Genomic DNA, 10,997 nt, shown 5'->3' with positions numbered 1-10,997 from the left:
TGAAAAGAGCTGGCTTTGGAGATTCCCAGTTTCTTGAACTAAAGTACTTCAATCTTGGCATTGGGTCTGGAGATGCTTCTACCCATGTATTTGTAAAAAAAAAAAAAAAAAAAAACCAGGTATGCATTAATATCTTCTGGGGTTTAAAGGGCAAAAGGGCATTCCTTACATTTGCTCTTAAGAGCAGGAGAGCCCCAAGAGTTTAAGGGCAGCAGGGCAGGGGAAGAGGTGCCACAGTGTGTAGGTACTGCAGTGGGGAAATGCCAGAGGGTAGACTGGGGGGAGGGGAGGAGAGGAGAGGGAGGCAGTGCCAGGAGTACAGATGGCAGGGGTTAAGCCACTTGACTCCCCCTGCCATCTTCCCCCTCCTCCTCCTCCCCACTTCCTGGCCTCCTGTCACTGCTCTTCCCTGCTGTAGTGGAGAGAGAGGCAAATTTAAGGCCACCCTCCAACAATTAAATTCTACACACAGAAAATTATAACAAATTTAGAAATATTTCCACATACAGAATCTAACTATTAGGGTGTCGTCTTGAATTTGAGGTCTTCCTGGATTCAGGTAAATACAGTATATACTTGGAAAAACCCTGCCACCTGATGGCAAAACCCATTCAAGATGGCAGTAGAGAAACAGTAACCAGTAACTTGGCTCACCTAGAGAAATCTGCATAATGAAAACATTTCTTCATATTGTTTTCCAGTGGGAAGAAAAGTAATAACCCCTGTATACAGATTTGTTACTTTTTTTTTCCCCCTCCATGAAACACCTGGTATAAAAGTAACAAATCTGTTACTTATATACATACATTTTTTTCCCCTCAAAACTTTTCCCACAAAAACTTGGCCCACCTGCTTTGTTCATTTGACACATTTTGTAAAATACTGGGCACTTGAGATTCTTCTTGTTCTGTCTGTTTTTCACAATCCAACAATTTTTCTGAAGGTTCAGAACATATGACTTCATTTTCACCCTTTACCTTGGACAGAAAACATATCAATAGTTGTCATAAAGAAAGGAAACATTTTTCTGTTAGCAAGTACCAAAAAATTCCTATGCAATCCTTTTTTAAAGCTTGCATTTTCTTCAGTGGCAAACCCTCTAGATATACTGGATTTTTACAGACATTTCTTAGCTCTTTTTTGGAAGACAAAGAAATACCGTGCACCTAAGCAAGTAACTCCAGGAAACTAAATATCTATAGTTAGGTACTTAATTCTCTTAGATCCAGGGTGGTTACACACCCAAATACCAACATTTCAGATATATTGGTTGTAGTTATATGTAGCACCTTTCAGAGGTTTTTAATATAAACTAAAAGCTAGATGAATTACATTTTGGGAAAACACAGGGGATAGCTAATTGTACTCCATTTTACAAATACTCAAAATGAAGGGCAGAGGCACCAAAATTACTTGTGCAAAATCACACACAGTAAATCCAGCCAGCATGTGTCAGTAGCAGTGTAGCATAAAACAAAAGCTTTCAAAATAAAAATAGCTCTGGATGAGACTAGGATTCTTCTACACTCTTTGATGCCTTTTCTGGCCACTCTTCCTCAGTTTCTTCAGAAAGGGGTTTATTTAAAACCAGAAAGGATTATGTTAATTTTTTAAATACTGATACAAGTTTCAGCAGCATTACTTGGATGTGCATAATCTTCCCCTCCATGTTGCAACCCAATTGAGAAGTCAGATGCATGTGGTTTTCCATAAACTTTTACTTATTAGTTGAACCACAGCAAAGACCCTGTTGCAGTATTGTGTGCAACAGGTCAACATGCTTAGGATTCTACCATGTATTACATCCTCCAAACACTAATTTATTTGGTGCTTAACTGATGCATATACTTGTTTTGGAGAAGCTAAACAGATGCAAGGCATTTTACTGAAATTATTTACTTCTCTCAAACTTACTGTGGTCAATGAGCTACTGGAAGATTCATGTTTATGCTGTATTGATTGCTCAACTTCAGATTCATTTTTTTCCATTGGTCGTGTTTCTTTCCTCCCAACTCCTCTTCCTATATTTGGCCTGGGCCTCTGGAATCTGCCTCTCACTAACTGGGCTGGTTGAAGAGAGCTTGGTTTACTTTGTTCTTGAGGGATATTTTTATTGTAAAGCCTGAGAGGAAGAGAAAATGCACACACTGGAACAGCTAAATATTACAGAGACTTAATATAAGGACCTACAAATCCATTGATCTACATTTCATAAGATGTGCCTGTGTTTCTGGACGAAAGACAGGCATGAACACAAAAACCTCATTAATATGCATGAAAACAGTGGCAGTTCCTTTTCTTTTCAATAAGAACTTACAAGAGCAGAGCATTATAGAAATCTCAGTACTGACTACTTCCATTACAGAAGTCAGCTGCATTATCCTTATTGTTTGCTCACTCACTGTTACAAAAAAAATTGTGATATTCACCGGGTCCCTTCAGATAGAAGAGTAAATTGAGTTTATGCTGTAGTTTAAATGCACCCAATTATCATGAAAATATTGAAGTAGGTATCACTTATCAAAATAGAACCTTTGACACCCAGAAGTTAACATACACTAATTTGAAGCTTAGGACAGAAATAAACTGAGTTAGAGCATTTCTATATCTGCTACATAAAAAAAAAAAATTCTACAACTAAAAAAGTATTATCACCTGATTTTCTTAAGCAATTTAAAAGACAAAACAATTGCCTTTAAAAACTCCCTCCCTATTTTTGGGAAATAAAAGTATCCACAACCTTACCCTACAGCAACAGGTGCAGCAATTTCCTCGTTATCTGCAGGTGGAGAAGATCTGCTGGGTTCATCACTCTCAGATCCTGACAGCTTCTTTGGGGACTGATTAACTAATGGTATTACAGATACCTCCCGAGAGTCAGCAAGGTCGTTCTTTCCTAAAGGCAGGACATCACATTTCGCTGTTTTCTAGAAGACATGTAATAAGGCAGCAAACATCAGAGCCAAAATGTACTGTGCAAAAGAAAGGATCAGTCTAAAAGGGACACCTTGTGAATCCATTACAATTATTATTAAATATTGCTTATAAGCTTCCTACCCATACCCACCCGCACCAAATCCTAATAAAAAACTAAAGATCCCAAGCAATGCTGTGCTTGGTTCCACATATCTGAAGGCTCAACTCTAATTACAAAGAGACTTACGTCTAGGTCAGGAAGCAAGCTGCATTCACAGTCAGACTGCAAACTTTTTTCTTCTTTATCAGTGTTGTCATCAGATACATCTTTATCTGCTCCTGACACTTCCCTTTTTCCAGCTGACCTTCCTAAATTAGGCTTTGGCCTTTGAAATTGACCCCTTAATAGTTGTGCTGGCTTATCTTTTCTTTCTTGTTTTTGAGAACCTGAATCTCTGTTTGATCAAAGAAAACACAAACTGAAATACATGCAACAACATAGTAATGTAGAGCCACATATGACGGCACCCAACTTTGTGTTAAAATTAGCTGTTTTACAGAAGAGCACATATGCTGCCCCATCAGTATAGTAACCTAAACACACAATCCCTGGCTTTCAATTACTTGAGTTATTGCTAGAGGTGAGTACGGATCAGAAAAGCTAGCATGTCACAGATCAGAAAGAGCTTTAAACCAGCACTGGCTGGATTACAAAGTAAAAGTGCAGGGAAACAGATGCACTGGTAAAAAGCAAGGGCAGCTTTAGGATAATTGTAGCCTACTTCCTGCCCCCGCAAAATACGCAACTCATAAAAGAAGTTTGATTCACCCTGTCCTATAGCATTGTACACTGGAACTAAAAAACAATTCTCAAATGTAAAGCCTTACCAGAAAGTCTAAAACACATATTTAGAGGGTCAAAGCAATACCTCAGTATGTGTAGCTAAAAACTGCTATGAAATGGATATTAGGCAGATTTTGGGCATCTCATAAAAATTCTTACTTGAAAACTGATACTTTAAATTAGTCTTAGTCATCTTGGCTTTCCAACTCTTTTCCCGCCCCACTTAAGAGTCCAGTATTAAAATGGTCTAATATCTATCCTCTTGGTTAAAAATCTATTTTACATTTGTTTTAGAAACAACAAATTCATGTGCTTAAAACTGAAGATTAATGGTATATTACAGTATTTACACAAATCCAAGATAAGGTATGCCCCCACTTCACTCAACGTGGAGAGAAAAAAAAAAAAGGAAAGCCTCCTGCCCCCCATACAAGGCAGGAGGCAGGGAACAGGCACCTGCTGCAGCTGCAATTCTGACCATGACAGGGGGTCCTCTGTCCCCTGCCACTGCAACGACTATTGAATGGCTAGCTTGGGACTGGAATGAGGCCAAAGCCACCAGAAATTGTAAGTGGCGAGGGGGAGGGGGAGCAGAGACTGCAGGGGAAGGCACAGGCTGCAGAGGGCAGGTAGGCAAGTAGAAGTGGTGGGGGTGCAGACAGTATGGGTGGAAGAAGCAACAGCGGGGATGGTGCAAGAACCAGGGGTCAGGCTGCTTGCCTCCTACCCACTTGCTCCCCTTCCACCTGCCTCCCACCACTAACATTTTCCATGTGTAGGATCTGATTACTGAGGGTCATCTTAAATTCAAAGTTGTCTTAGATTCAGGTAAATAGGGCAAGACAGACTTTTTTTTGAGTTTGCCCTACACTCTATACAAAAACTTACCCTGTATCAGAATCGGAACCAGTTTTCAAATCACCTCCAGGAATTGTTTTTACTTGTTCACAGCTCTCAGATTCTAAGGACTCTTTCAGGGAATGCGGGTTTTCATGTGTGGAAGCCAACTTCTCAGGATTTGCAGCAGCTTCCTTCTCTAATACTTCCAAGTGTGCCTGGATGGCATCCTAAAAGAAATATAAATCTCACTTGTTAATGAGACCTGTCTACGCACTTTTCTATAAGATGAAATGTACTGAAAATTAAGTTTCACAAAATAATATTTTCCTTCTTTGTAAGTTATTTCTTCTGAGCTCCTAGACAGAGTTAGCACCTGCAGATCTTTTAACATAAAAGTTCAAATTATTAATATTTATATAAAATTTCAAGTTTATATATTTAGAAATACTGACCTTTATTTTTGCTAAGAAAAAGTTTGGATTCTGCATTTCTCTGCCTCTTATAGCTGACATCACAGTAAAAGGTAAGGAATACAATTCCCAGCATGCTAAACCACTGGTCTCCAACCTTTATAAGTAGATCTTTTTTTTTTTAATTAAAATGCAACCCAAGATCTACTGCGCTCCACCCCCGCCCCGCCCCCTCCCTTGCCGCCAAGCAGGTCAGTCAGTGGAGGGGTACAGGGGTGCAGATTGAGGCAGGGAAACAAAAAATTATTTGGGAGCACACTCCCCAGCAGGTAAGTCTGTTGGGGAAGGGGGGAGACAGGGCAGATTGAGACCCCAGCAGTGAGGGACGGAGTGGGGCACAGGCAGAAGGGGCTGGGGGGAGTGGGGCCCCCACTGGGCCAGGTGGTGGGACAAGCAGAGGCTTGGGAGGCACATGTACCCCACCCCACTTGCCCCACCACCCGGCCCAGCCCCTGCCCCAGCCCCCCTCCCACAGCAGTGAGGGAGGGAGTGGGCCTGGGGCAGGCCCTGCACAGCTGGGGCACAGGACAGAGCTGCAAGCAACTCGTCCAAGGGGCACTGGGGGGGAGCATCTGTTATTTACACAAATCCAAGATAAGGTATGCAAACCATGGGCTCCCAGCATGGTTGCCACTGATCCCTCTTCCTACCATAGCTCTTGCCATCACTTCCACTCCCTTCCCCCAACCATTGCTCCTGCCACAGCAGCTGGGTTCTTCAGGCTCTTCTGCCTCGTCTAGCTTCTGCTCCCAGGCCCTGGGGAGCAGCACAGCAGGAAGAGGGCTACTTCCACTGTGCACAAGGCAGGAGTGAGGTTAGCTTTACCACTGGTGGGTGTGCGCATGGAGGGGAAGGCAGGGTGCTGTGGGTATAGCAGGATGGGAGGTTGGTGGTGGGGGAAGGAGGGGAGGGGTGAGCTGGACAGGTGGTGGTGCAGGGGAAGCTGGGCTGCCTATGAAACTAGAAGGCGGGGGGAGGGGGGAGGAAAGGGAAAGGGAGTGCTAAGAGGCCATGTGGCAGTAGTGAGTCCAGGCCTCCGACTCCAAGCTACACATGCAGTTTATTCAGAGCTGTGGCTCTCGGCTTCCTGAAAGTCGGGCAGCCCTGCTCTGGACTCTTGGGATGTTATACGCATCTCCTGTAAAAACACAGCCGCTCCAAGTTCTACTACAGGAGCCGGCAATTATTTCAGATGTAGGGCTGCTTAATGAGTTCTGGCAAGCTGTTGAGAGCCGCAAGGGTAGCTCCCCTCTTGACAGGTGCCCCACCTCTGGTCAGTATCCTGGGACCAGAAGTTCTACCCCCCCACCCAAGCCCTGACCTTTGCCACAGGAGGTTCCTCCCCTTGTCTCCAGAAGTACTCCTTTCTGGAAGGAGGTTTGCCATCTTGGAACCAGAAAAAAAAATCATACACTAAAAATCAAACACTGACAATAACATATTTTAATTTTATTTTTAAAAATATTTTTGTCCTGATTTGTGCATGTTTGTGTGATTGCATAATACTGAAAATGAGGCCTTACTCTTGTATATTGCAGGGGGGGGCAGGCAGGGGGGAGTATGGGTGAGTAGGTGTGGAGGTGTGTGGAGAGCTGCATTTGTGCGGATGTGTGGAGATGTGTGTGGGTGGGACGTGTGTGTGCATAGCAGTGAGTAGGGCTCCAGCCAGAGGCGCATGGGGGAGGGAGGGGGAGTGAGGTTTGCAGGGGAGGGTTTGTGGGTACAGTGGGATGTGCATGGGAGCCCCTGAGCGCATGCCCCCCATAAGATGGTCAGTACTCACCCCTGCCCCATAACAGCCCAAAGCCCATGTGCCCTGTGGCACCTCCCTTCCACCACCAGCAGCGCACAGCCCCAGCCTGCCCCACACCTACCTCTAGACTCACCCAAGCAGGACTGGATCAGCCAGAACCCGGACACAGCCCTGACCTGGTACACCCTGCACCTGCTCTGGGCTTGGCCATGGCAGCACAGAACAGAAGCTGTTGCACAGCACAGGGGAAAGCGGCCCTCCCCCTCACCACTGATGGACCATTCCTGCTGCAGCTGCCCAAAGCCCACACCGCACTGCCCAGGCTGCTTTGCACTGCCACCACTGCCCTGCTGGGCAGCCTGAGCTATGGGCAGGGGCAGTAGGAACAGTCTGGCAGTGGTGAGGCGGAGAGGCCGCTTGCCCCCGCAAACACCGAGCAACAGCTTCTGTCTTACACCACCGCTGCTGAGCCTGGAAAGACAGGATCTGAGCAAGTATGGGGTGCACGAGCTCAGGGCTGTGCAGCACAGGTCCCCGGCAGTACCATGGGGCTGGAGCTAGCAGCGGCAGCAACCGGAAGGAGCCGCCACCATGTGGGCTACCTAGAAAGGGAGTCTAGCTGTGGAGCTGCCCCAGCCCCACTGCCTGCCCAGGGGGCGGCAGGATTTGCCACAGCTGGACTGCGTCTGAGCTAGGTGGGACTGAGGGACCTGCCATGGGCTGGAGCCGTATTTTACCCACTCCTGTTCTATTAAGATTCAAAATTCAGCTTTACAGTATTTTCAGCCTATACTAAAGAGTTTTATGGACTGCACTTTGTCCACTATTACTCTAAAATATCTCTAATCTGGGCCCCCACACAGAAACACAAAATGTGCCAGAACAGCTACAAAAACCTTCAGCTGCTCAGAAATAAAAAACTTACAGATGCAGTGAGAAGTGAACCGCCTGTTTTGTCTTCACAGTGTATCAAATCTTTCTCCACTGCTTCACCACAATCAGTTTTTGCCTTTCCAAGATCTGTCTGCAGTATCAGTGTTCCCTGTCTCACAGCTGCCCTCTCCACATTTGGTTTTGGCCTCTGCATTCGACTCCTCATTAGTGGTGCTGGTTTGAGTACACTCTGTTTGCCATCTTCTTGTGACTGAGCAGTTTCTTCAGACCTAGAAAAAGCATACAATTTTGAATGCATCTCAGATGTTGAAACAATTTTTGAAAATGCAGAGATTCACACTGTACTCTATCCTGCCACCATGAGACAGTCAGAAGCACAAGGAAGGGCTACAGCTTTACAGCCAAGGACTTTTTATGCTCTTACTCCAAGCACATCATATAACAAAAAAGTTGATCCAGCCCCAATCTGGAAAGCTATACACTCTCTCAAATACCATCAGGCCCTCATAAATTTATTTCACTCCTTTAGTCAGGTGTTTGAGTATTCATCACTGACAAATTACTTCCCACACCTTTGAGTGCCCATATCCTTTATAGGGTCCTATTCATTCCTCTCATTTTTCTACTTGACAAATCTCCTTCACACCCACCACACCTTCTTACAGGTCTACATTACAGCCAGCATCTCTGTTGAAAATTGCAAGAAACATCAAAGATGATAATCAGAAAAACTTGCTCACAGATAGGAAGCCACATCTTGAAGTATGTGGATTAAGAAACCTAACAATAGTATGTTTTCAGTTCAGGATTTATTATTTATAAAATCTGACATTCCTTTTAACCAACTGCTATACCTGCTCCTTGTCAACTGTCCAAAATGTGTGTTTTAACCAATTTAGACTCCTACTCCACTCATTACAAGGCTTAGAAAGAGGGGGGAAAAGATTGCCTCAAAGACATGTAAAAAGAAAAAGCCTTTATATTCACTACTCTAGAAAACACTGTTAGAAAACAGAAAAACTTGAAAGAGTTGAAAACAGCAAGATCATCTTCCTGTTCTCTACATACTTACTGAGATTCAGTCCCTGAGACTCTACCATCTTTTTTTGTTGTTTCCACTCTGGGAACATCAGATTTGTTACCTTGGTTACTATTCTGAAGAAGAATAGAAAATTAAGGTTAATTCTTGTCATATATGTCAGAAATAATTAAAAGTAATTTGCATCAGAGCTGGTGCTCAAATTTATGGACAAGATCTTGGTGACAATTTCATTTCAGCCATAGAAGATAGCTGATCCAACTAACTTTCATAATGCAGCAGTCTCATGACCAACAGGATGGAAAGCTCTTCGGACCCATCATCTAACAAACATCCAGCAAAAGTGATGTCCCAAACTGATCAAAGCCTTGAAACCAGAGGTGGGCAAAATGGTGGATCCAGACAGTGGCCAGACTCCATTTCCCAGCAGCAGCTGCCTGCATCACTATGGCCAGCTTCCATGGAGACTGGCACCGACAGCACCAGCAGAGTGGACAGTTGGGCAGGGAGCTGCTCTGGGGCCCAGGGCAGAAGCTGGGATCTTGTGGTGCTGACGGCATGGTCTGGATCCAGGGCAGAACTGCAATCCGCTGCCTCTATGCCCATGCGCAGAGTATGCAGGCAGCATATCATGGCTCTGCCCCAGCTCCAGACCACACTGCCACCACTGCAAGATCCTGGCCCCAGCCCTGGCACAGCTCCCTGCCCAGCCATCTGCCTTGCCAGTGCTGCTGAAACCACTCTATGGAAACCCTGACCTCGCTTTTTCACAGCCCTGCTGCTGGGGTCTCCATGGAAACTGGCCACAGCAGTGCAGGCAGAGGCTGCTGGGAAATGGAGTCCACCACAGCACCAAACCAGCCCATGGGCCAGACTTTGCCTGCCCCGGCTCTAGACAATACCACTTTATTAGTAATGATTAACAATGAAAAAAATAAAAAGAACTGTTAAGAGGACTACTGATTTCTGGCCATGTTCAAAGGCTAACAAACTATTAAAAATTAAATCACAATTAGTTGCAAGATAAAAAAATGTTGCAATTAGTCACAATATTAATCAAACAGTTAAATAGTCAGCACCCCCCCCACCCAACATCCCAAAGCTCATGTGCCCTGTGGCTCCTCTCCACCACCAACAGTGCACAGACCCAGCCCCAACCCCAGCTTGCCCTGTGCCCGCTCTGGACTCACCCCAGCCAGAGTGCACCAACTGGAATCTGTGTAAACAGCCCCAATCCTGACCCTCCCCATGTGACCTGCTCTAAGCTCACCTGCCCACGCTGAGAAGCAGCAGTGACCAGACAGAAGCTGCTGCTCAGCGCAGAGAAAAAGAGGCCACTCCTCATCACTGCTGCCCAGTTCTTGCTGCAACCACCTCGAGCCCACGCCCTGACTGCCCTGCAGCTCCTCTGCACTGACACCACAGCCCCACTAGGCAGCCCAGAGACAATGGTGATGGCAGCCACAAAGCAGCTCAGGTGCGGGCTCTGGGCAGCTGAAGCAAGAGGGGCTCAGCAGTGGCAAGGGACAGGGGCCACTTTTTCCCCATGCCAAGTAGCAGGTTCTGTCTGGCTGCTGCTGCTGCTCACCATGGGCAGATAAGTCTAGAGCAGGCGTGGGACAGGCCAGGGTCAGGGCTGTGTACACAGGTTCTGGCTGGTCTGGAGCTGGTCCACTCTGCTGGTCAAACTAACGTGCATGACTAACATAATCAAAAAAATTAAAAATGCATTATTTTGTTTTTGTGTTAATTGCATAAGTTAGTGTAAGTTAGTCATTTTGCCAAACAAAAGTTACTTATTTCCATTTAACACTCAAAAAAATACCTTTTCTTCTGTTTTTCCATCAGTCTCTGAATGAAGAGTTTTATCTTCTCTTTCTGCCTGAAGAGGCTCATTCTTCTTTCCAGAAGCTCCTACCAGGTTAGGTTTAAATCTCTGCTGACGCCCTCTCACTGCTGTCCTTCCAGTAACAACTTTCTCAGTCTCTCTACACAAGAGTAAAGGAGTAAGGCATTCAAGATGTGCTGACATTTGCTTCATAAAAACATCATGCCTACACAATCTTCAATGATGTATACCAACAGTACTCAACTTTTTTGGCTGGTGGGTCAGATGGAAAGTGACCAGTGGTGAGTGCAGTGGGCCCCATTCAGCTGCACAGGGGCAGGTGGACCCAATCTGACCACACAAGAGAAGGGGTGTGAATCAACACCAGCCCAACCCCCAGCCGGCGGGGGGGG

General features: G+C 45.3%; 1 protein-coding gene across 9 annotated transcripts in view; it reads right to left on the bottom strand.

The window, feature by feature from the left end:
* BDP1 (B double prime 1, subunit of RNA polymerase III transcription initiation factor IIIB) overlaps window positions 1–10,997 on the bottom strand; it is an 80,182-nt gene that overhangs the window by 41,778 nt on the left and 27,407 nt on the right. For all 9 annotated transcript variants that reach the window (XR_002097277.1, XM_019516967.1, XM_019516973.1 and 6 more), the window contains 8 exons: window positions 10,582–10,744; window positions 8,790–8,872; window positions 7,749–7,986; window positions 4,649–4,827; window positions 3,164–3,371; window positions 2,746–2,927; window positions 1,915–2,122; window positions 850–977 (listed from right to left, as the gene is read on the bottom strand). Coding sequence is in view for 8 of the 9 variants with exons in the window: in XM_019516967.1 (XP_019372512.1) it covers window positions 850–977; window positions 1,915–2,122; window positions 2,746–2,927; window positions 3,164–3,371; window positions 4,649–4,827; window positions 7,749–7,986; window positions 8,790–8,872; window positions 10,582–10,744 (1,389 nt within the window). In the remaining variant the exon portion in view is untranslated. The remainder of the gene's footprint in view (window positions 1–849; window positions 978–1,914; window positions 2,123–2,745; window positions 2,928–3,163; window positions 3,372–4,648; window positions 4,828–7,748; window positions 7,987–8,789; window positions 8,873–10,581; window positions 10,745–10,997) is intronic.

The sequence above is a fragment of the Gavialis gangeticus genome, unplaced genomic scaffold, assembly GCF_001723915.1.
Source record: "Gavialis gangeticus isolate Ggan-Ray unplaced genomic scaffold, GavGan_comp1, whole genome shotgun sequence".
Lineage (NCBI taxonomy): Eukaryota > Metazoa > Chordata > Crocodylia > Gavialidae > Gavialis > Gavialis gangeticus.
This window is presented reverse-complemented; position numbering and strand designations above follow the sequence as displayed.